The 26,663-nt window shown below is 38.5% G+C and overlaps 1 protein-coding gene and 1 long non-coding RNA gene across 8 annotated transcripts in view; one reads left to right on the top strand and one right to left on the bottom strand.

The window, feature by feature from the left end:
• GRIK1 (glutamate ionotropic receptor kainate type subunit 1) overlaps window positions 1-26,663 on the bottom strand; it is a 154,609-nt gene that overhangs the window by 22,365 nt on the left and 105,581 nt on the right. For 3 of the 6 annotated variants that reach the window (XM_081199527.1, XM_081199526.1, XM_081199525.1), the window contains exons 8-12: window positions 16,572-16,679; window positions 13,746-13,790; window positions 9,297-9,410; window positions 8,620-8,823; window positions 7,439-7,662 (exon numbers count right to left, since the gene is read on the bottom strand). In XM_081199527.1, coding sequence (XP_081055653.1) covers window positions 7,439-7,662; window positions 8,620-8,823; window positions 9,297-9,410; window positions 13,746-13,790; window positions 16,572-16,679 — 695 coding nt within the window. The remainder of the gene's footprint in view (window positions 1-7,438; window positions 7,663-8,619; window positions 8,824-9,296; window positions 9,411-13,745; window positions 13,791-16,571; window positions 16,680-26,663) is intronic. The other 3 variants (XM_081199530.1, XM_081199529.1, XM_081199528.1) reach the window with 1 other exon arrangement.
• LOC308589949 overlaps window positions 1-26,663 on the top strand; it is a 74,696-nt gene that overhangs the window by 34,760 nt on the left and 13,273 nt on the right. The gene's annotated exons all lie outside the window — the stretch shown is intronic.

Raw genomic sequence — 26,663 nt, 5'->3', positions numbered from 1 at the left:
CAGATCATTTCCATCCAGTTCACTATTCAGATGTGTATATTTGTGGCGCCACAAATTAGGGTCAATTCACGCTTCATACTGCAGTTGTGAATACCAGGATTATGCTGACCACATGCATACATTGTGAAAGGGGTGAAATATTTCCGAACATTTGAGTACATGGCGTGGATTCATAATTGGACATGGCCCACCACACACACCCCTTTCGTGTTTACAGGTACTCTTCTCATCTTCTCATTATGCAGGAGCTTCACACATATATCCCAGCGGTGCCAGATGCAAGGCTCTTCCGAACTCTTGTACAGTGGTACCTCTGGTTACGTACTTAATTCGTTCCGGAGGTCCATTTTTAACCTGAAACTGTTCTTAACCTGAAGCACCACTTTAGCTAATGGGGCCTCCCGCTGCTGCTGCGCCACTGCTGCGCGATTTCTGTTCTCATCCTGAAGCAAAGTTCTTAACCCGAGGTATTATTTCTGGGTTAGCGGAGTCTGTAACCTGAAGCGTATGTAACCCGAGGTACCACTGTATCTATGTTTTGCATTCCTACGCAAAAAATATATATAAAAAATCTGTTTCTACTTGCTGATCTATGACATGTGTTTCTAGAAATGAAATGGCTAATAATAAAAATGGTTGATATTGTGAAGGAGTTCTTCTGCTCAAGTATTATATGGGTCAATGGAAGAAATTATAAATTACCCTTTTGCAAACGGATACCCTCAGTTCTTGCAGAAAATGGACACTATTCTTTTGTGATCTATACTTCACAAAATTATTTTAAGACTGTCCTAGCCACAGAATCCTGCCTGTTGCTGATTATCACAGCTGTAGGGCATACTTTTATTGTGATGTTTATGAATATGGCTTTAATTGACAATGTCATGCCAGTACATTTTAATTGCTGTTTTAACAATATAATTAAGCTTTGAATTTATGCACTCTTGCAACTAGAGTGCTGTGCTAGGCTTGAAGCAATGAACACTGATAATAATGAAGGCACTAATTGAAACAGTTTTTAGTTTAGGATGCTGTTAGTTAAATAACATCATCATTATTGGTACAATAGATAATTAAAAAAAACTGTAAGACAAGATGCAGAATATAGCTTCAAGGAAAAAAATACATGCATTATATAAAGTCCCATTAAAAAACCCAAGTTCTCATATTTAAAGCACAAGAATAGCAGCACTGAGTCTAATTGAGCATCAGAGCTCTATCTGCCCTCAAGGCAAGAGTTACACCTGCTCATATGACAGTTTTAAATGAGCTGACCTTGCTATCCATTGCCTACTTATTGTTGGCTCCCCCACTGCATGCTTATTATACTCAAAATGACAGCAATGGACAATACTAGCACAGTATGGAGGTCTCTCGAGAGCAAACGATTATGGCAGACAACATGCACTGGGGGAAGGAGCTGGGGAAATAGTTAAGTCCAACTGAATTCGAAAACCTGGTCTAAATTGGTCTATAATCTGTGTCACCTCCTGCCCACACTATTGCTTAACCCTCTAGATAACCTTAGTATGATTTGCTCCCTTGTAGAAAAGCAGTTTATGTGCTCCATCTGGAATCTATGGAACAAAATATGGATGGATGGACGAACCTAAAACTTGTCCGTCAAATAGAAGTAAATCTGTATGCTGAATTACAGCCATGAAGGACTTCCACTGAGTACAGGAAGCTGGTTTCTTTTTTAAAAAATCTTTTTTTTAAAAAAACCGCAGGGTTGTATTCAACTAACTCCTACTCAAAGCAGATCCATTGAAATTGATGAACTTAAGTTAGTCATGTCAATTAACTTCCGTGGGTCTTCTCTGAGTAGGACTATCATGAAATATAACCCATAATGCTGAGTAGGAGCAACTTCCTTCAGACCTTGAAGATAAAGATGCACTCCAATTATTATTAATATTATTATTATTCTGTTTTTCTTCCAAGTTGGGATTCAAGGCAAATTATGTTATGTGGCATACTCTATTGCATTTCCTGTCAACTGCAGGGCTGTCCTACAGGAAGCAGAAGGCAGACCTACTGACATTGGGTAAACCTCATTGGCTTGGTTGCAGGTCAAGTTCACTTCAATTAGGAACTGATATTGATTCAGTTAGATTTACTGAATGCATGTTCCATCAACCATAGGAAAACATCCAACAAAATTGTTTCATACTGATATATCCAGCAAAAAGTACAGTATATTTTTTTGCACCCTCGGTCACTATCACTGCTTTTAGCTTTTATTTCCTTTTTAAAAGTGATCAATCTTAGGTAGTATTAGCTGTTTTTAAGATGTGAGGAAATCACTGTTATATAGTTATGATAAATGTAAAAATAAATAAAAGACATAAATGCCCTTTAAATATTGAGAGCAACTGGCATTTGAAACCTAATCCAATTCACCTTCCTCTGTTCACCTCAGTGCAAGCCTGAGGCTCTTAACATATTGTGCAGGAGGCTGCTGTGAAAGAAATACATCAAATTGGATTAAATTCTAATTTGGCGGAAGTCAGTGGCTGCGGCTAGGCATAATAGTCTGCATACATAACATCCTTTAGCAGCATTAACAATATGTTAAACCACCCACAAGGCTGCAGGACATCACATAACCTCCCCTCCTTTCTTTAGACTTCAGGACCCTCTTGCAGAATCGAATCTACCACTAGATGCCCCATTCTATAAATAGTGCAGGCATGATGTCTAAAATTTTCCAATTCTGGCACAACCAATAGGCTCCCTAGGAAGAGAACCAATTATCACTCCACATATGTGCATTTATGTCCTATTAATACTGCATTCAGTATTAAAAAGCAAAGCATTTGTGCTAGGGTTGCATAAGCAATATAGCGATGTTTGCAAAAATGCAAGTAAAGTGTGACTGTGTTGCTCAGATACTGGCTTCTTAAAATGGACAAGTTAGAATTACTGAACTACACTCCAAATATATTATGTTAAAATGATTTCTTTAACATAATGAAAACTTCAAGAAATACAGTCACCCAAAGTGGCACATTTCTTGGACTGAGAAAGGCCCACAGAAAAATCCCAATATAATTTGCTTCTAAAAGCTTTGTATTATTAGAAACAAATGACTTTTCCATTTATATTGCACTGCTGTAATAGCTTAGGCATTTTGTGTGGAAAGTAGTTCACATCTGGAACACAAAAGATCAAGAAAATCTATGACAATGGATATCACCAATGAATGGCAAAAAGAATCATAGCTTTGGAAGATAAAAAACAATTTGGAAGTATAAGTAGAATGTTCTAGCATTTTTTTAAAAAAATGTAATTTGAGTTCTGTTATCTTAGCTCCTTAGCCATCTTTTCTCCCAAAGTGAGCATGTGCTGATAATCATAGTATAATATATCCCAAAGTTATTTTTGTCTAAAATCATAGCTCACAGTTCTGAAAACACTTCTATGGATTCCATTTCTCTATACAGGGCAGCAGCAGAGAACATAGTGGGGCTGTGCTGCTCATTTTACCTCCTTCCAGCTGAGTTGCTGCTGCATACTGACCCAAAGAGGTGGAGGCAGCAGTAAGGTTGGCCTAGAGACAGGCCAGAGCACTGGATTGGCACCGCTGGTGTGTTTGCACCATGCTGACCTCGCCTGCCTGCCTCCCTTCTCTTCCTCTCCCCCTGGTGTTCTGCAGCGACTCAGCCAGAGAGAGTTCAGGTGAGTGGTTCAACCCCACTGCCCATTGTTCAGGGGTAATTAGATGTTTTTCAAAAAGCAGTTCGTATATGAGTATAGCTAGCTACGCATTTGAAAGACAGCCTTCCATACAGACCCTCTTAGGTGTTAAGATCAGTGATGGGAGATCTGTTGGAAGCTCCATCACCCTTAGAAGGTCAGGGTGATGGCAGTCTGCAAAAGGTAAAACTCTGTACAGCCCCTAATGTTTGGAATTACCTCCCCATCAAGCTGCTCTGGCACTTTCATCATATAGCTTTAGTTATTTGCTGAATACATATCTCGTAACCCTAGCCTTTGACACCTGAAAAAGATGTTTTTAGGTTCTTTTGATTGTAAATTGTTTTAGCTGATTGTAATATTGTGTTTTGGCATTGCTGTAACCCACCTGGAGATCTTGTGGTGATGCACTGGGAAGAAATCTAATAATAGCAAGTACAACTTCTCAAGGGTGTCTTTGTGCATGTGTGCATGTCTGTGAGCATATTATAAAAATGAGGTATATTGAAAATAGAAGAAAATATAATTTTAAATGAAGAAAATTAATTATTCTCAGAAATAAGTTTGCAGAAGGCTTCCGGTCCCACCTGCCTTAATGGAGGCAGCCCCCATGACAGCGGGGGATCATCAATGAGTGAAAAAGATGACAGAGGGTAAATCATCCTTGCAAATTCCCCGCAGGGACGGGGGAGGGGGGAATGGGCTTCACTTGAAATTCGTTTTGGTACCTGGCTTTGGGTCTGGCATGGAATGTGGGAGGTAGAGAGGCGCTGAGTGCAAAAGCACTTTGCCTGGCAAAACCCCTCGTATGCCACCATTAAGGGCAGAATAAAGATAATAGTTTGAGTTCCTCACTTGAAGCTTTATAAATTTATATATTATAAAATCCTGAATGGAAATAATTAATTATAGCTGTTGTCTTAGGGAATGAATTGTTATTGTTATAATTTGGCTATTATTGGGGGTATATTGGAAAACTGATTTTAAAAATTACAAAAAAAGAAATAAGCTTGCAGAGATCCCTGTGTGGTGTTTTTTGATTCTAGTTAGCAATTCATAGCCCCCTGACCTGTTGTCTGGACACTTCGCTTGTCCGTTGAAAATTCTAAAATGTTAAAAGCGTTTAACATTTATCTTTAAAGCTTCTCCAAATAACTGGAGAAGCATCTAAACATTTTGTCCTGATATGAAAGGGAAGGAAGCACTAGAGATTCCACCTTTCTTTTCTGTTAGAACTTCGGCGTCCTAAAGAGCTCATGCCTGGCAGAAGCTTTTCTTATCATTTCATCTCCATGCTAGGAAAATACTGCTAAGTATCTGCTTCTCAGATAACTGTTGAGGACACAAACACTTTGCTAGAAGAGAAAGCTGGTAATAATAATAAAAAATGCTCATATCTAGCTATTACAACTAAGCGGATATGTCAACGTTTGGAGATTGGCATACATTCAGAGCATCTTGTGTTGACATTGCTGAATCAAGCCCAAGAGAGAGGAAGTTGCAGGTTACTTATTTTCACCCATCTTTTTCTTAGAGACTAGAGCTAGTTTCAGTCTTGGCTCATTACACAGAAGACAAAAGAAATCTGTCAACGATGGTCAGATTGTTATTAGTCATGTATGAGCTCATGGTCCATGCAGAGTCAAATCTATTATTCATGGTACAGTGAGCAGATTTTGCCAGAGTTTATGACTGTAAACAGTGGCTGCACTTGCAACAGCCTTGTTTAGGATTTGCATGGAAAACCAGACCATTAATTTCACACTCTGCCACATGTACAACTAAGTTGAATATGGTTTTGGATATTTTGCTCTAATTGTTCATTTTAAAGTATGAAACAACCTTAAAAAGTACAGTTTGATAGCATATCTACTTTGAAAATCACTTTGGTTGAACCAAATTGATTTATTCACAGTACTATGATGTAACCTAGGAGTTTCCAAACTTTTTACTTTGTAAAGAACTTCTCTGCATCAGTATGCCAGCTACAGAATCCCCACATACTGTGGAAGAGTCTGGGAAATGTTCTAGAGAGCACAAACAGTTCAGGTGGCACCTGAAATTGCTGCAAATGTATTGCAAGTGGTCTTCGAAGCAAACCAACACTCTGCTTGTGTCAGTGTGCCTCAGCAAGACAATGTTTAGTTATGTGCAGGCTCATGGAGGGGGGGCGGGCAGCAGCCAGGTACACTTGCCCTGGGCCTTGGAGGACTAAGCTAGTCAGGGAGTCCTGTTTGGTCTGCTGAAGTTACGCTGTCATGCCAAGAACAAGATTCCCGCCCTGGGCCTCATACAAACTCTGCATGGACCCAATGATGTCCATTCATTATTGATCTTGGGCTGTGCTGCACAACCATAAAGTCTCTCTTCTGGTGGTCAGGGGACACCCCCTCCCAAGAAAGGCCTGGGATGTGTGGGGGGGAGAGAAGGGAATTGTTCAAAATCAGGGGAGGTAGATTGTACAAGCTTCATCACATTATCCAGGCCGAAGATGCCTTGACCTTCAGTAAAGGCTTTGTAGAAGACACAGAGGGTTGAATCAAGAAGTGGGAGGGAAGACCACTGAAAATATCTAATAAAAAATCCAAAGCATCTCATGTTTCTCTCGGTTATAGTTTGGAAAGCGCTGGTTAAATGCCTTGCCAAGAGAGACTATAGTACAAAGTAACTCCAGCTGTATATCTAGTTGCCAGTCCCTCCCCAAGTGCATGTGACATGTTGCGTATCCTGGCCATAGTCAAGTTAAGAGACAGTGTGAAGCCCTTCTATTCTCAACTCCACCATCATAAGTAACCTCATGCATAGTGCTAACATCCGTGAGACCGAGATGGGGGTCTTGTTGTCTGGGTAGCCCACCACCTTCATACACACTGCGTAGAGGGATGCCAACAAGTGCTAATATAGTAGAGTGTTGACAACGTTACCACATTGCAGAAATATTTGCACCAAAGGGAAATTTTGCAGTTTAGTATGGAGTAGAAAGGTACATCCCCCTGTCGTCGTCTCCATCCCGTCCCCCACATATTCTTGTTTTGTTCTTGTTAACTCTGGCTATTTTTAGCCAGTGATGCCATGTAAAGGAGCTTTAAGTGTTCATTTAAAAACATAGTATTGTTTTTTTCTTAATATGGTAATAGTAACCCTTAGGTTACAGGGTGGCGCTGTGGGTTAAACCACAGAGCCTAGGGCTTGCTGATCAGAAGGCGAGCGGTTTGAATCCCCGTGACGGGGTGAACTCCTGTTGCTCGGTCCCTGCTCCTGCCAACCTAGCAGTTTGAAAGCATGCAGTGCAAATAGATAAATAGGTACCACTCCGGCGGGAAGGCAAATGGCGTTTCCATGCGCTGCTCTGGTTTTCCAGAAGCGGCTTAGTCATGCTGGCCACATGACCCGGAAGCTGTATGCCGGCTCCTTCGGCCATACATCCCCAGAGTCCTTCGCTGCATCCCCAGAGTCGTCCGCAACTAGACCTAACAGTCAGGGGTCCCTTTACCTTTACCTTTAACCCTTTCTTAATATGCCTATTGACTGTGGAAACCCCATCTGCTCTACAAATTCTTCTGTTTCCTGTTTCTACAATAATAAAGCTCTGGAGTTCACAATATTATGTATAGAATAGTGCACAGAATATCATGTGATTATTATTTTGGAGACAAGAATAATGTATGTGGTCAGTGTACAATGCATAGAAAAAGAGTTATTAATGTGGCTTAGTGTTAGACATGACCTTTCAACTTACCTTGCAATGACAAAGAGCACACAACTGACTCCAAGGCAAGCTAGGAGGACATACATCCAAATATCAGGAGAAAGAGGGTTTAGAAAGGAGAAAACACCAGGGTTTGTGCCATTGGGCTTCCGATACAAAATACTGATTCCCAGCGTCATGAAGGGCTTGGAAAAGTCAATGACTTTCTCTCTTACGTAGGTAATGGTGAGAGGAGCAACTGCCAGGTCAGCTTTCTGAGGACAAAAATTGGAAAATAATATTGTCATTTAAAAAATAATAATGTACCCACATTTTTTATTTCTCCACTTTCCTCAAGCGTGCTGACACAAATAAGATTCATTTGCTCATAACTGTAAGCACTGATAAAATTTAAATGAAAAATAACTTTCTCATTGAAGCTCAATGGGGAGGAAATATAGCATCATTCAAACTATGTTAATTTCATAGTAATAATTCAGAGTGTGTGGTGCAGTGATGCCTTGAAGAAGCATTAAAGCAGTTACAGCCTTTTTCCATTGGACTTCCAGACTGACACTTTCACAGCAAAGCTTTCATGTGGGAAATACAAATGTACCACTGCAGATAATCTTGGCATCATGTGGTTGTGGCTACAATAGGCCCACCCATGCTTCCAAGAGAAATGATGCACATATTAGACGTCTCCATGTCTATATCATAATAGCTAGACTATGCATTGTGCTCACCACATGAGAAATGGGCTGACTCTGCTTGTTAAGAACTTTGAAGACTCCCTGCTGCTAAAGAAAGCTGCTGGGGATTATACCCCAGAGGAGCAAAGTGGCAAGATAAACAGATACAGTGGACCAATCTGTGTATGGAGAAAAATTAGTCATAAGTTTCCACTTCCTTGTGATCTATCCAGCTTTCTTTGGCTGTTGACACGAAGCCTTCAAAGTTCTTATAAGATGCAGCTAAACTGCTTACCACATGGGGAAGAAAATTTGGCTCTTGTAGGAAAAAAATGTTTTTATGCAGAAACTGATAACCATACTCTTTCCTGAGTATATGTATATACAGTATACACTTTCCCATTCTAATTCTTCTTGCATCTCAAATGGTTATTCAGTCTATTATTATTATTTTTAAAAAGGCTGAGTGTCCTGCTAGTTTAAATATATGTATCCAGCTATTGCTGGTTGACAAGCATGAAGAAGGTGATTCCATCTTACGTGATCAATGAGTTCTTTGACCATCCCATTCCATTCTCCTTTGTCATTCTGGGCTCCATATTTCCCATCAGACACTAGTTTCACTTCATAGATGAAGCCTAAAATATTTGATAACTCCTTCAACAAATCCAAGCAGTACCCTTCAAATCTGTCGTTGCCATAAAGGGGTTTGTCAGATTTCTTGTACATGACATACGGATCTTCCTGCATGAAAAAGACACAAGGCATGTCTCAGAAATTACTCTTCTTAAGTACATCTGTGATTGATAAAATACAGGAAATGTTTAATTGCTTGATAAAATTGTACATGGGCTACTTAAGAATAATAAATACTATATAAAGAATAGCACAGTAGCATAAAACTATGGCAGAGCCAAAAGTCTGGTATAATTTTTTAGTGAAGAAACTGACATGCTTCCCAAAGATCCCTGATTTATTTGTTTGTTTGTTAATAGCATTTATTAGCTGCTCCTCACCTTCTGTAGCAGATTTATGGGGTGTGCAGGGAGAGGGTAGGATGGGAAAGTTCCCCTGCTAAAGCTTCTTGAGGCTGAAAACACCCATCCCTTTCATGAATGAACACAAATGTGTAGTGATTAAGTAAGTGGTTAGTAAGGCAACGTGAATTAACCAAAGATATTACACAAAGTGTAGCAACAATGCATGCCAAAACTTACCAAAATAGTGGTGACTATGAGCGTTCGGTTCGCCAGCGAATCAGTGATATTGGTAGATCTGTCTTTATTGCTGTCAGTCATATTAAGGCCACTGTTTGAGTTCCAAAGCCCAATCTACATAGAACAAATTACATAAATGGCTGCCAACCTTCATTAATTGTGTTAAGGAAAGGATAATTCATATAAAAAAATGCAGTTGACAGTTCTGCCCAGGAATATTTTTTTTTTTTTAGGCAATACTGTACTTTACAGCAATTGAGCAACAAACAAGTTATATAGGATATTAAAGGAGCAGACCAGCTGCATTTTAAAGTAACGGATCTATAATAAATGATGGATTATGAGTACTGTTAGTCGAGGGAAACACATTGCTCATTAAAAAGCATGCTGAGATGGCCTAGTCACAAGACTGTTACATTAGTTATGTATAAAAATATTAAAAATATATAGTTTTGTTTAAGCAAACCAGCCTGCATTGTGGAACACCTAGATTTCTCTTCTAAATGTCTAGTTCATGGTGGTTGTTTTTGTAAAGGTGAAGTGGAAACGTAAGAAAACCTTTCCTTTCTAATCCATCAGTTTATAGAATATGCTGAAATAGGCTGCTATATTCACTGGCCCTTCTCTTCTGTTGAAACCTGCTGAAGGTACAGATTTATTTTAGTTACTTTGTGACTATTGTATATGACAGAACCAATAAAATGACCCACTGATCAGTGATAGCTCAGAAAATTAAAACAAAAGAGGTAGGGAAATCTGGCCTTGGCCTTTTTTCCAAACCCAAGAGCATTTTGTAACAAGACGACTTTTAGGTGCTTTAGGCCTAGGTATTCAGGAGGCAGATTTCTTATTTCAGTGGAATTTGAAATCCCATCTAGTGGCATGCATGTAAACTGCAAAGCAAACAATAACATACTTGTAAAATCAACTGTGCATGAATTCAATTTTTCAGCCCCTTAGGCTTTAATGGAATTGCAGGGGAAGAAAAATAGCTATCAATGACCAAGAATAGGGCCAAAGCAGATGTGTTGATTGCACAAATCCACATGTTTGTGGATTTGTGTGTGTGTGTGTGGGGGGGGTGAATGTGACTGCAGGACAGAGAGAATAAATTTAATCCTTCTCCACCACTATCTACATCATTGGTGCTAAGTCTTCCCTGTCAATGCAAATAGCTCACATAGTCTCAAAGGTGCTTTGATCCCCTGTACCTGTCATCTGCATTACAAAAAATGGGCATATTAATTGTATTCCTGCAACTGGCATTTACTTGAATGGAGAGGGTGTTTCTGCTTCTACGTTGAAACTGTGAAGCACCCTTGTTATTTTTGCTAATAGATGCTGCATGTTTTTAAAGTAATCTTGTTATACTGTACGTATAATATTGACATGTGGTTTTGTTACTATTTTTGTGTTTTTGTGGAATTGTTTTTGTAGAGTTCGTTTGAAATGCATCCCTATTTCTTTATTGTAAGCCGCTTTGAGCATGAGATGTGTGGAAAAGCGGCATACAAATAAAATAAATGAAAGAATGAATGAATGAAAGAATGAAAGAAAGAAAGTGAAATACACCAGCTAGGTAGCATTTATATTAGTACATAGTTAATACATATCTGGATTTCTTGATGCTTCATCCAGTGAAATTTGGACAGATTGCTTTCTGAGACCACTTGATAATATTGTATACCAAGACTGCCAGATAAGATGCTGTCTGTCTGAATCTGTGTCTTGCTGATAGTGTCTTAGAACTTCTACAATGACCATTATTTTAGTGGTGTCACCAGTAAAACCACATTTGGGGCATCTGTGACTTGTATCAGGGTCTAAAAGTTTAGATCTTCAGATCCAGCCCAATGAATGAGTCACACCCACACAACTCAAATAGCAGCAGAAACACACAAGCTCTACTAGTGATCTATCAGATTCTGTCAATTTCCTGCCAGATTTCAGTCCTGATCCATCAGATCTGTTCCATTTTGCCAATGATCTGTCAGTGTTCTGTTATGCTTTTCTCATGACCCAGTAGATTTAATTCAGCCTGGATGGGCACTATTTTTGAAATCAGAAATTGGCAAGACGCCATTATCTGTCAGTTGTCAATATTGACTTTGGCAAGATAATTTTAAATTAGGGGCTCTCTGAATTTAAGATCCATCAGCATCTTTGGGTTGATTCTTCAGTGATATTTAGTGGAATGTGTGAACTGCCTCTCTGAAAAGTATTGTACTTGAGGCAATAAGTACAATACTTAATTATTATTTGAACTGTTATAGATATTTCAGGTATGCAAGGCATTATAGGAAAGTGCTGTACTATAGATGAAATAATAAAAAATCAGGTCTTCAGTAGGTGAAAACCTGCAGGATATCCTTAGCTTTCTTAGGAAATTACTTTGTTTTTACTGCCTCGGCCTGCTGATACCTCATTCCTGCTTTAATTTTCATGATTAAAGCTATATTCTTTGAAGTATTGTGCTCAAAAATAATGGCCATTTTTGGGTTGTTTGTTTGTTTCAGTATTCTGGGGCTGATTGTCAGCATCAACATGAAACAAACTATCTAATCCTGTTCTTTGCTTCTGTTTGTTTGGAATAGCATTGCTATATTTTTATTTTCTCACTATAAGCTTTCTTTCATTCACTTTCAGAGGGAATCAATTCAGTGGTATTGATTCTAAAATAAATGAAATACTTGTATAATAATGTAGGTTTGCCGGGAGTGAGGGGAAGATACACTATTCATAGATTCAGATTTTTTTCTTTGCAGTCTTTGCAATAAAGTCATAACTGTAAGGAACTACTGTGTATTAAGTCAGACCAATGAGCCATGTTGTCCGATGCTGTCTATCACTCTTCAGCAATTCTCAAATCTGCAGCAATTCTCAAATCTCAGGCAAAGCTTTTTCCCAGCCCTGCAACCTGATAGGTTGTGGCTGAAGATAGCAGAGGTTGAACTACAGGTTATACATGTAAAATGCATGTGCTACCACAAACCAATGTCCTGTAGGTTTCCTGTTGTACTTACACTGAGTGTGGAATTGTTGACAATGGGAAATTGTAACACATTCATACCAAAAAATAATTAAAAATGGAACAATACAGTCACAAAACTTACAGAATACAATATATACACTGTACATTAGCATCAAAGGAATGAGAGTGTAGGCCAACCTTACAGTTATGGGAAAGGTCAGGAGGGCATTGAAGGAACGAGACCAAAGTACCACAGCACTAGGGTGAATTCAGGAGATTTATTGCAGTTTAGTGACAAGTTCAAAGCATAAAATATGGCAAATAGTGTCCAGTGCATTTTTTTAATTCATTAGAATCTGGATTAAATTAATTCAGCATAATAACTTGAACTACCAACAATGAAAAGAGGGGGTGAAAGCCCACCTAGATTTGTTACAATATGTCAGATCATGACACATTAGTTGATGAGAAAAATTGGTTTTTAAAAAATCTTTGACTAGTTTACTGCTTATTAAAATATGTTTAATAATTAGGCATTTTATTAGGTTATAATGAGATTGATGAGAAGCTGTAACTAATAATACTGTGCCTGGAGTTTAGATAGATAGATAGCTAGATAGATAGATAGATAGATAGATAGATAGATAGATGATAGATAGATAGATATAAATTATTGTTGCAAGATATATAACCATTATCCTAGGTTTAAACAAGTGGGCTGCAATGAGAGCTTCCTGCTTTGTGATAGGAAAATACTTAGGTTGTTCTCATGCATACACTATTTCTCTTTTAATTGGAGAAGCTCCTTAAAGGGCAAGGCTAAGTGCATGCAAACAGTGCCGCTTAATTGTGGCATTTACATGGAAGTAAGCTTTCTCAAAATAAATGGAAAGTACTTCTATATCATATGTTTTGGACTAGGGCGTAACATCTAGATAGTGTTTAAAACTTGGTCCTAGTTTTGTACACTTTGCCATCAGATACAATGGAAAGGTAATCAGCATTTCAGACTCCCATAATCTGATCTCACTATTCAGTAGAAAAAGACTATATTATTGTAAAGGAATTCTTAAAACAGGCTTCCTCAACCTCGGCCCTCCAGGTGTTTTATTTTTCCAGTATCACTGCAAAATATTGAGGCTGCAATCCAGCTGCCTTCTTACTCATGTATAAATCCCATAAGGTCTTGAAATGAGCATTGCTAATAGCAGGATTGCACCCTAAAGTGAAAGCTGTTACATATAATACTGACTCCTCAGCGGATTGTGGCCAAAACTCACTGTGACTTCAGCACTCTACAACTGGATAGATAAAACGTAGTGGTTAATCAAAAATCTATACTACATAGCATAGTTTATTCTAAGACCGACTTTTATTGTCTCTAAACTGCAATTGGAGACCATTTGTCAAAACCCTAAGGAAGAGTTTTTTTCAGACTCAACCTGTAGGTTTCTTACATCATCTGTCTATATACAAACCTTTTTCCATACTTTATATAAATTATTAGTAGCTTCACCAGCAGCCTTAATTTAGAAAAGAACAGAAAGGGACACAAAACAGTTCTTCAGTCAAAATATAAAGCAAATCTGTATGTTTTACATAGTCTTAGCATTTTCATTTCAATCTTACCATAGCATGTACACTTACAGAACCACTTACTGTAGGATTGAGACATTATTGTGTTTAGTAATTGGTAGTACTGACCTTTCATTTAACTAAATTAGAAAATTTACTCATGTTAGAATGAATTCAGTGCCTCATCTCCTCTCTCTACAGCCCCCCCCCCTGATTAAATAAATAAACAAATCTAATGCATATTTTGCTTGTGGATAACAGTGTAGATTTCCCACACTGAGTCCCAGCATCTCCCCCCGCCCCGTCCAAAAACAGACCAGTTCCATATTATATAAAGAGGCTTGTTACTCCATAATTTAGTCAGTAGCAGATCAATTTGAATGGGGGTCACACAACACATAGATTTAATAGCTTTGCAGCTGCTTTTGTAAAGCGGAATCAAGTTTTCTGGATTGGAGTAGTTTTACGTTGCTCTTCTAGTGAAAAAAACCCACCGGCTTCTCAAGGCATGTTATTAAGAAAGGCAGGCTATTTATGTTTCATCTTGTGTAACAAATAGAGGGTTTAGATAGGTCTATTGTTTTTAGGCTTCTCAAGGCTGTCTTGATAAAAAATGACTGTGCCTGACCTTTTCGCTTGGGTGTGATGTCTAAATCAAAAGCTGACTGAAAGCAGTATGAACAGAATATATATGACATGATCTTTGCTTATGTAGATATAGCCCCTGCAGGTGAAAGAATCCCCATAGGGCTTAACAGAGCCCTGTTTTCATCCTTTCCTCCCCTCAATGCGGGCAGAAAGGCATGCCAACATGTCAGGGCGCTCTGGGAAATGGGATTTTTGTGTGTTCTCGCCTATCACCATTGCAGCTATTTCCTTCTGTTCAATTATTAAAACGCCAGAGATAACATGCTTGTGTGTACCTCTGTGCACATACTGGAGTGGGGGGCAGGACTCTGTAAAGCTCTTCATGCAGGTAATTGAGCCCCCAAGGGGAAATATCATATCCATAGTTCTCAAAGAATGCAGTGTTCGCAAGGCAGGTGGACAGACATGGGCAATTAAGAATGGGGTAGAAAATGTTAACAAGTGCTACTCTGTTAATAAACATGAAGTGGTTTTGCTGCGGCAGTGCCTTTGGCCAACATACACTTGCCTGTGAGTAATTCCCTCTGCGTAAGAAAGGCACAAGTGTACAGCTGTTTGTGGCTATGGTGAGAAAAGGACAGTCATCTGACTGTAGCTGTTATCAGACGTAAGTTGCTTGCATCAGATGCTGTCTTCCGCATGCAGAGGAAAAGAGCTCTTCCTACTCTCAGTAGAGCATGAGACTCTTAATATGGTTTATCTGATATTCCTGCATTGCAGGTGGTTGGACTAGATGACCCTTGGGGTACCTTCCAACTTTCCAGTTCTGTGATTCTGTACTCAGAGGTCCATACATTTTCTCTGGCCTTGACAGGTGCGGTCTTGCCTCTCATCTTGTACAGCACCTTCGGAACTCAGCACAAGGCCAAGGACAATTCCCTGCTCCCATCCCCAGCTCTAAGCATTGTGGATCCTTGCCCTATCTTCACAACATTTCCCCACATTGTGGAATCCCACAGCTGCCTTTGCATACAGAAAGCATATCAACTGTGCAGCAGGACACTTGTGCATGTGGATCTGCAGTGTGTGGAGGAGATGACTAGGTTGGGGCAATAATCATTGCTTCACTTAAACTGAAAAAGACAAAACATAGCTAAAACAGGGCAGAGGGTTACTTTAAAAAGAAGTACTACCATTCTTTACCCAATATGTATACTATAATGCTTGATCCATTTATTTTCGAGAAATTGCATTAGAACAGTAGGACTGGTAAGGAGTAAACTATATATAAGCTGGTTTTCAGCATCTGTGCATGTATGAAGATCCAAGAGTGTGTGTATATTTTCCCAAAGTGTACCATCCAATTCACTTATTTCAGTAGGAATACGAATCAGTTTTTTCTTTGTTAAGATTAGAGTTTAGGGTTGGTGCTATGAATGTTACTTTGTATAGCTGAAAAAATATTTCGGATATAAAATGATGACATTAGACATAATTCAAAGACGATCGGATGTGGAGAGTAGAAACAGGGACCCTTATCTATCAGTGTGCATGTGCATTAGTGGAAGTAGAATTCATACAGCCCTGTAAAATAAGCTGCTATGTTGCCAATCAGCTGTTTGGTAGGGAGAATAGAACGGGGGATAAACTGTTTATCACCACGTTTACAGCATACTCTATAGGACTTTATGTACTGCACTCTACTACTAAATTGGGTTGGAGAACTGCCTGTGCAACACACAGTTCCTTGTGCTAATTGCACAGGTAGGTGGCTTCTAATTAGGTTAGGGTATTATATCTAGGTTGCTACTTGGAAATTATTACGAGCTACAAGAGGTAAATAAAAATTGAACTACCAGCATTTGAACTACCCACTTTTATTTGCTTCTATTAAGTGTGTATGCTTCAGGATAATGCTGTCAATTGGCACACCACAAGGATGTCTGGTTGAACAAACTTCATCGAAATGATTGAGAAATGCATACAAAAAGAAAAATGCTCATACTTTATATTAATTTCAGTGAGATTTGTACAGCAAGGTGCCCAATATTTATTGTTCCTTCTGCCTTTGAATATATAAAAATCTTGCTGTCTGCACCGTCTGGCTCACAGCATGCACACAGTGGTACCAAACTGGTTACCTTTTCTGTTCCTTCCTCCTTGAGGCTAATAATATCCAAATCAAAATCCTTTCTTAAGCCATCTGTTTTGTTGAAAGTAATTCGCCCTGTCAAACCATCCCAACGAGCCTAGAGAAAGAAAGGGAGAGAGATAATGTGTAGCCTCAACTTTTCAAGCCCATCAAAAATAATTGTGCATATTCTCTCTTTCTTAGTAGAATTCCTTTCAAAAACACTCCAAACAAAACAATCTTCTTTTATTGATTTTCTGATTTTATTCAACTCAATGCATTATCAATAGTTATATAATAAGGACAGAAAACATGTGCATGGAACTTGGGGAACATCTCCAAGGTACATTATCCATCAACAACATTCAAACCAAAAATAATTCATGGGGTTGCAAAGAGTTTTGAGCTGTCATATGTCCTAGTCTCAGGCCAATCTTGGCACTGTTGGAATTACAAAAATTAACAGAGATGCCATTCTGATAGACATTAACCCAATTTATTACACAAAGAAGCCCTATCAGGCAGCAAGGAATCCATAAGGGCATATACAAACCACTTTTCTGCTTTCAGGAATAAGCAAGAATGACTGTAAATTTAGTGGAAACACTGTGCTAAAGAATCTGTTTTTCAGCGCGACCCCTGGCTCTATTCCAGAGGACACACTGTATGTCTTGTAGAGCTGGCCCAGATCCAACACATTTTAACCAAAATACAAGGGAGTCAAGTGTGAGCAACTGGGGTAGTTTACTGAAAACAGCAGTGTGTCCATGTAAGGAACTAAAGAGAGCAAGGAAATGAGATCAGAACTTTTGCAAAAAAGTTTTGTTGAGGATTGAATGGTTAACTAATGGAGGCAGATACCTGGGCTGTGTTCTGGCATTAATATAGCCCTTGGTGGGAGCACATAATGGAGAATTTGCCTATGAAGGGGCGGACAGAGGGAAGAGAATTGTGAAAATCAAATGCATTGTTGTGAGAAGTTGTAGAAAGGTGGAGGAGGGAAAGACAGGAATGGAGTTTTGTGGGTGATTTACTTTGTCTATTTAAAAAAATTCTGCCTCAACTTTCCACCCAAATTTGCTTTTAAGGTGACTTACAAAGTCCAGAAGAAAACCATGCACACACACAAAACAATTACAAAATCAATTGACAAATTAGATAGCACTTAAAGCAATTAAAACAATCCAATACTGATTAACCAAAAGAGTCAAAGAAAGAGAAACATTAAGACCTAAGATATAAACCAGCCAAACTAACAGAAACAAAAAGAGCAGTAAAAATCACTTTTAACTGTCAAACCTCAGGTAAACAAGATGGATTTCTCCTAGTGCCTAAAAGAAGATGCTAGGTGAATATAACTCAGGAGAGAGTTCTATTATATGGTGCAACCACAAAACACATGGTTGTGTGTTCTCTTGTTACATAGCACACTGACAAATGTGGTAGCATGAAACATACTTAACAGTTCCTTTCTTTTACTGGGAGTAATGAAATGATTAATTTGGTAGTTGGGCATAAAGGCTACAACCAACATTTTTGGTTCTTGTTGTTCCCACACAAACATATACCTCTTTTAGCCTCATCTGCTATGAATAACTGCATCACTGTTGAGAGTTAAATAATATATGTGACAGCCTGAGTCAAAGGTAAGCCTTAAGATGCTGTTAAGAAAAAGCTGGCAGAGGTGGACTTGTATGCAGGCTCTAGACCTACCACTGGGCAGACTAAGGAGACTGCTTCAGGCACCTGATTTGGGACTTTATAAAAGGACAAGAAATGGCTAGCTACTTACATTATCATAGTTGTATTTTTATTGCCAAGAAGGGGGAAGAAAGGTGTTTGTGCTATAGCCAGGTCTCTCTCTCTCTCTCTCTCTCTCTCTCTCTCTCTCTCTCTCTCTCTCTCTCTCTCTCTGTGTGTGTGTGTGTGTGTGTGAGAGAGAGAGAGAGAGAGAGAGAGAGAGAGAGAGCGCTTTGCTGTTCCATCTGAGGCAACAAACTGCTGCAGTTTCTTTCATACAGCTTTCTTTTAAAAAACTCTGAAAGGTTTCTAATTCAAGAAATATTTTATACATGATTTAATTATTTATTTGATTTCTTGCCCACCCTTTACCATAAAGTCCCAGGGTGGGTTGCAGCAATAAAATATGCAATTATATAACCATTACAACCACAAAACCACAAAAGTGTAAAAACAATTTGAAACAGTTCAGTATATTAAATAAATAAGCAACAACACTTCCATGTTTAAAAACAATGTAAGCATTTTAAAACAATTCCATATTTAAAAACAGTTCTAGTACAGGTGCAGTCTTCTCTTCCAACGTTTCCTATGTATACAAACTGGCCTTTGGCTAGTTCCTAGTGACTTCCATTGTAACACTAGAAGAAAATAGATTTTCAAGTGTAGACGATCTTTATTATCCTCATTTAGCTTGCTCCTTCATGAAATAGCTTTAAAATGCCAGGAAGTCTCACAATATATTATAATAGAGCAAACTCATCAGTGTCTGCTTTACAATTCTAATTACAGGTTCTCTCAGCTATATATTTATTCCTATTCTGCATTAAACACATTGTAGATAGCTATCTACTATGATCCTGGATGGTGTACACAAAACTTACAGAAATATGATTAAGTTTCCATCTGTTTTTATCTGTAGAACTGAATCTACTGAAATGAATATTATCATGTGCACAGCAATATCATAATCACATGGTACCTAAATCCTTTACGTAGCATTTCAGGGGTTTTGTTTTTTAGTGTTACAGATAGTAGGGTGGGATCTTTAAGAGGTCTGTGGTGATTTAAGGTTCACAGAATAGGCTCTTCAAGAGTGTAAATGGTAGTTATCGTAGGAGCTCTCACTGAAAAGTCATTCTCCTGATGGTTCTGCCAGAGAATTATCAATTTTCAGTTGACAGGCCCTTTGTCACCTCTGTTTCAGAAAATATTCACACATTTCCTATTGACTTGCTGGTGGGCCTACCCTTCTCATTAACTGACACCCTCCATAAGCAATAAGTTGTCCACTTTTGTAGTTACAGATGCTGTAATCCAATGTATAAAATTGCTCAAAAGTAATTGGCTTAAGCATTAGATCCCAACTTATTTGACCAGAAGTCCCAGCAACATCTTACTTTGAACTAATTTCAAAGTGTGAATGTGTCATCAATGAACATTTGATGGCCAGTGTTTAACTGCCTTTAGAGTAAAAGCTAGATTAGGAAAAATCCCCTAACAGGGCTCCTTCACAGGGCTTCTTCTCCAGAAAAAAGTTGGGGTGGGCAAGCAGCTTCCTTTTCCTAGGAGAAATCACTGACTCCCCTTCTCCTGCTGCATACCGTACTTGTTGGTGTCCTGCCATTCACTAGAGTATGTGACTCGTTCAGTTAGTGATGGTGCTTGGAGAGACATCCTTGATATCTATCCAAGAATACTGGAACTTCCACTTGTTCCTGACACTTTCTTCAGGGAACATTTCCTATATTCCTATTTTAACCAAATTTTAAGACCAGTTGGCAGAGTTCTGGGGATTTAACATCTGTTGTCTTTGCAGTTTAATTTGATTTTAGCTGATTTGTTATTACTAATCCTGAATGTTCTATATAGAGCAACATACGCATTCCAATGAAATAAAAGGAGCTCAAAATAAAAACACATATTGAATTTTATTTTATAATGATGATGATGATAATAATAATAATAATAATAATAATAATAATAATAATAATAATAATAATAATAATAATTAATTTATTATTTATACCCCGCCCATCTGGCTGGGTTTCCCCAGCCACTCTGGGCGGCTTCCAACTGAATATTAAAAACAGTACAGCTTCAAACATTAAAAACTTCCCTAAAGAGGGCTGCCTTCAGATGACTTTTAAAAGTAAAATAGTTGTTTTCAAAATACTTTAAAATAGCATGAGCAGCATGCTGCCTTCAGATATCCTCCTTGATGTTAACCAAGGCCCCTTGCCCCTCCCATTTTTAAAAAAAGAAAAACTGAATATTTTTGGAGAGTTGGTTGATTGGTTGGGGCTGTTTTGTGGAAAAGATGCCTTCTTTTCTATGTGTTTTGGGCTTGGGGGAGAGGTGCAGACATTTTTCCTGTTGTTGTTTGTTTCAAGTGGGAGGTTCTAAGTTCCACCACTTTTTCTATTTTGTGGTTTCCGTGACAGCTTCTTAGATTTCCAGATGTGCCCCTAGGCTCCAAAAGTTTAGGGACCTCTGCTTTAATTAATAATCCTAGCTGCTGTTGCAGAATATGTTCCACATCCTGAACTAAATGACCTTAGGTCTAGTAATTATGTAACTGTACTAGACCAACTGTGGCCCTTCTGTTCAAAAAAGCAGCCTGTGAGTTTTCAAGTAGTTCTTGGTTAAGTGAAAGTTTTGACAATCTGTGGTAAAATATGTGAGGCACTTGGCAACTGAGAAGATGCCAGCAACTAATCTGGACAAGACTGAAGCACTTGCAAAGTATTGTAAAGTTTTTAGGTACTAGTTTCCTTCCCCAGGGTTCTCTAATTATTATAGAACGGGTTGTGAAAATATGTTTCTCAATGGTGTAACTTCTTAGTTAGTTGTTGACCAGCAATCCAGTGAGACTGCCTGGCCCACAATATTAATATTGTGCCAGAGAGCTGGGATGCGTGTTATGCTTGCCATGGTGATGTAACCAAAATGGCAACTTCATGATGATCTCCCCTTCTTCATGCCATGTACAAGCACTAACCATATGATTTGGCTCCATCATATGGGGAGCATCCCTTCCATGGTCTATTTCAATAGGGACAGATAGATGGTGTAGGACAGGCACTTCCAACTCCCAAGAGACTGTGATCTACTCCCAGTATAAAAAAAACTGGCAGTGATCTACCCATTGTCATTGCTGAGAGTTGTCAAGTCTTTTGGGGGGAGGATAGCTTGTAGATTGCGATAGACTGCTTGAACATGCCTGGTTTAGGACAATAGCTGCCGCTTGTCAGAAACAGGCATTATTTAATAGCTGCCAATGACAGTTGCATCAGCAGAAGGCAGTCACTGTAGAACAGTGAATTTTTAGTCCCTGCAAAAGCGTGATTTAATCCACCTTCAGACCCTGTGCGTGGAAAATGTTGCTGAGATGATTGTCAACATGCTTGGTAGTTGTTTGGAAAAGGCACCATAAACTTGGATTTAACTCTTTTCATTATTGCCACCCTAGTTGATAAGCTAGCTATCACAGATTATTGAACCAAGGTTATGCATGCACGAAGTGGCACCGCATATGCATGCAAGTGAAGCATTAATTTATAATATAACTAACAAATTGTGCAGGAGATGCTAACTTTCAGTGGTCAAAATTGTCTCAATAAGCATAATTCATCTATAGGTGCAGTATTTGAAAGATAAATTGTCACTGCAATAATATCTGAAATCTATATTTTTAAATGAGGTTATTAACCTTAATAAAAACAGATTGAATATGAATGTGTATCGATCTTAAATTCAAGCATATGCAATTTTCCCTGAAAAACTCTATCATTGTACCATTGATTGAGATCATTGTTTCACTTTCTCTAAATTTATTAGTCATGCATTATTGAGAATCAATATTACACCATGGTTTCTAGCCAACAGTCGCCATCAGATCAGTCAGAAGTTTTTAGCGGTGACTGTACCCAATTAGAGTAGTTGGCCATTCTAGGGAAACTTTCCCACACTGAGCTACTCTAGATGAAGCTCAGTCTGACCCAAAAGTCTTTTACAGTTGGTGTGAAGCAGACATTTCTTTGTGTTATACTAGCTAAAAAGAATAAACAAGCTTGAAAGTACTACAAAGCGCACACCATCTCTGGGCCATTACAAACTACCCAATGTGAGCTCTCTCTGTGTTTTGTGTATATGCTTAGCTCAAAGCATTAAGATATTGATCTTATTTTCTGTGTAATTTATAGACTGGGGTTAAGCTGACTAATTACACTTTCTTCTGCCCTTACTGCAAAGAGCTTGGTGTGGTATACAAGATCTCACACATTTTATCATTGCAACAACCAACAGTTAGAGTTAGACTGAGGGAGGGACAGGTCCAAGGCCAGCCACTAAGCTGCATGTGGAAATTGTGAACTGGAGCTCTCCAATCTTAATCCAGTACTGTAACCACTTTACCCGAACTACGGTATATACACCTCTTTGCTCTTTGCATTTAGTTTTATGTCCTTTAAACCCTAAGCTCATCCTATATGCTAGAATGTGAGGCTGGCTTCTAAGGCAAACCACACTTACCCATATCATACTTAACTGGTTTGAATTAAATTTTAAACATTACTTTTTAAGATTTTTTTAAATAAAAAAGTGATATGTTAAAGAGCCTTTCAATTTTTTTCTTTATTCAAAATAATAAGTTCCAAACCAGTACGAAATATAAATAGGTATCTATGTTTCCAAACACTCTCTGGCTTCCTGGTTCCAGTTCTTTCTACTTCTCCCTCCTCCATTGCTTTTTTTCTTCCACTTGCCTTTTGTTTTATCCTACCTCTATACCTTCTTTCACCTCCACTATCAATAGTATATGTCTCCTGAAGGATGTCCAGTTTATGCCCTGTAGAATCCATCTCTTAATGGAACTACCCTTTCATTTTCCATTTCTATTAGTTAAACTCTATTAGTTAAACTTCCATTTCTATTAGTTATTATCAGGTATTAGTCAATGAGCTGTAATTAGGGAGGAAGTGAGAGATGAATACCTCTGAAAAGCTACACATTGAACCACCCCAATGCAATCTTTGCCAGATGGGCTGGGTCGCATATTGGTGAAAAGCAGTTGGAAAACAGCTATACATTTATCTGAAGAGAACATAAAGACTATGCGTGAGCAAACAACAGGATGATCTAATGTTAAGGTGGGGGCAGGGAGTTCATTCAATTGAATTCATAGGAGTCATGGAAAATCTGGACAGATTTAATTGACATTTCTCCACCTCTTCATATTTTGATTTTTTATTATACTGTTGCAGTTACAATATCAGCTACTACTACAAAAACAAACTTATATCCAGCATTTATCCATAGTTACTTTTCCAGTAAACAATAATAAATAAAGCAATACAAATAATAAGATCTTTGAATACCTTCCATCAACCTATCCATTTCACTTAGTTCCAGACATTTTTAACAGCCATTCCTGGACAGATGGCAGCTGAGAGTTTTTCCACTATATAATCCCTACTGTGTTAGCAGCAGTCAATAAATTTGGCACGTGAAGCTCAATTAAAGTCTAAATTTAAGAATGTTTAGTGTGTAGAGTATAAAATGTCTCCATTCCCCAATCTCTCAACATTCCTCAAGGACTGCAATTCTGTCAACCACTGATCTGATCTGTGAGCCACAAAGTCACCTTTCTTCCTTGGAAGTATGGCCCTGGAAAGTTATCTACGGTAATTCCCTGAGCCAGATGCATAGCCCAATTCACAACTCATGTGTATGTGTAGTTGTATTTAAGATTTTTAAGTCTCAATGGATATGTATAGTGCAACTAATAGTCATTTCATTTCCTCAAGACATTCTGGAAACTGAAGTTCTGCGTGTGCTTCTTGAGAAATCTCAGCGCTATAATCAAACTTCAGTTCCCAGGATTCTTTGGGGAAGGCACAACAATTAAGCCAGTATAAAAATTATAGAAGTGTGGATGTGCCTTTCAGGCCTTGACTGTAGTTTCTTTTCCAATATGCAGTTTCCTTTTTTCATTTAGTTTAGCACACTGCACAATAATAAACAGCTAGCTTTGGATTTCTCCCTTCTTTGGCTTTCTATTATTCTTCGTCTGCTTACTGTATAATTACTATAATGACTGCATAAGTTATTGCACATTTTACCAACTAGAATATGCACTTTAAGGCATAATTTAACATATTTTTCATGCTAATATTTCTTATCAAATTATAAAGCTCTCATAGGTTTATTGAGTTCTACTAACAATCCTCATGCAAACCTGCCTGTTATTTTTCTGTAATCACCATGCTGTGAAAATTGTTCAAATCATCATAAAACGTTAACTTTAACAAATTAAGTTTTATCTTGAGTTAAATCCATATCTATTGTACTGTATAATTGCAATGTTAAATCCATATTTATTACACGTCATAATTGTAGGGTTTTTGGAGTTAGAGAAATGCAAAAATGTCATATATATTGGGGGAAAGTAACACATATATTCAGAGAAAGCTCAAGGGGACTGTGGAGCCTCTGGCTCCTTTTGTTCATCTACTGTTTATTTATGATTATTTCTCCTTTAGCTAGTTTTCACAAAGGGTTTATAGTTGGACAAATAGCTACAGCCCCTTCTATGTTTGCTGCTAATGGGAATCTTTAGTATATCCTCAATACTTTACTTATGAGGGTCGTGTATATTTTGCATTTATCTCATTTCCTTGCTCATGGAGCCTGGTGGTGGTGCTCTTCTGCTTTGGGTTTTTTAAATAGCTTTTCTCCCTATAAATCAGGCCTGGTTAACCTTTGGTCCTTCAGGTGTAACTGGAATACAACTCCCATAATCTATAACTATTGGTCATGCTGGCTGGGGCTCATAGGTTATCTTCATTAAAAGAATCACAGGTTAGCCATCCCTGGAGACAGAGAGTTGAATACTGTAGCAAGGCAGCTGTCTGAGGAATTAAATTTAATTCCTCCGAACTGATTTTAGTTGTCCTGAAGAAAAAGATAAATTTTATTTTGCAAGAAAATGACCTGTTTCCCTCTTTGTCTGGCAGGGAATATAGATTTGTTTGCAAACTGTTTCATGAGGGGGCGAAGGATTAGAGTATCATTTAGATATCAAATGACATTAGGTCACAGGAACAGGAACTTCTAGAAAGGATTTAGTCTGCCCGTCTGATTGTAACTGAATGCTGATCCTAGGCAATGTACTGTATATAATATCCACCCACACAAAACCTGGCTTGTGAACTCTAGTTAGGTTACCTTAAACCAGCAGGAATATCCAAAGGGTTCCAGCAAGCTTATATTTCTCCAGCAAAAGCTTAATGTTCCCCACTCTCATACATAATATCCAGGGTTTGTGTAAAGTAACATTAATGGTATTTCTGTTGCAATATTAACCATTTTGTACATTCTTGGATATTGCAGGACATTTGTTGTTTAAAGTACATGGTAAGATGTTGCATCTAAAGCACAGCCATTTTTCAAAATCAAGGGACAGGCAGACAACTCAATAAAGTCTACTTTAAAATGTCTAGTACTGCAGGGCTATAAGTTCTAGGTATGACTGGTGCTGCCTCAATTGTTACTCCCTGTCCCATACCTCTTACTTAGCAAAAGCGAGGAGGAAAAAAAGTAAATCAGCAATCTACTTTTCTAATATATATAAATTAGTTGCTAAATGGCAAATATAGTGATTCTAGATTCCTTGGCTGCAATTATTTTATTTTTTATTTTGTGGTTATTGCAGAGATCCTTCCTTTTGTGAAACTCAGCAGTCAGATAAAACTAAAACTCCTTTGATAGGAGAATTTCAAAGGAGGGGATCTAATACTGTTTGTGGGCACACAGCTCCTACTGATATAGCTGTCTAATTAAGCCTGAACAGAAAAGCTTGGGGTTGGGGCAATTTAAAAGTTTCTTCAGAGTAGTGGATGCTGTGATTTCCTGATCAAAATTTCTCCTCCCAAATGCTGATTGCTGCGCAAGGAGCAGCTAAGTATGTTTGCAGGTCTGACAGGGAAAGAGGCACAGAGGAAAAGGACTTAACACCTCTTTTCTATTAGTAAAGGTAAAGGGACCCCTGACCATTAGGTCCAGTCGTGGCCGACTCTGGGGTTGCGGCGCTCATCTCGCTTTATTGGCTGAGGGAGCCGGCGTACAGCTTCCAGGTCATGTGGCCAGCATGACTGAGCCGCTTCTGGCGAATGAGAGAAGCGCACAGAAACGCCGTTTACCTTCCCGCCGGAGCGGTACCTATTTATCTACTTGCACTTTGACGTGCTTTCAAACTGCTAGGTTGGCAGGAGCAGAGACTGAGCAACGGGAGCTCACCCCGTCGTGGGGATTCAAACCGCCGACCTTCTGATCGGCAAGCCCTAGGCTCTGTGGTTTAACC

The sequence above is a fragment of the Podarcis bocagei genome (assembly GCF_964188305.1).
Source record: "Podarcis bocagei genome assembly, chromosome: 6".
In the NCBI taxonomy this organism is placed as follows: domain Eukaryota; kingdom Metazoa; phylum Chordata; class Lepidosauria; order Squamata; family Lacertidae; genus Podarcis; species Podarcis bocagei.
This window is presented reverse-complemented; position numbering and strand designations above follow the sequence as displayed.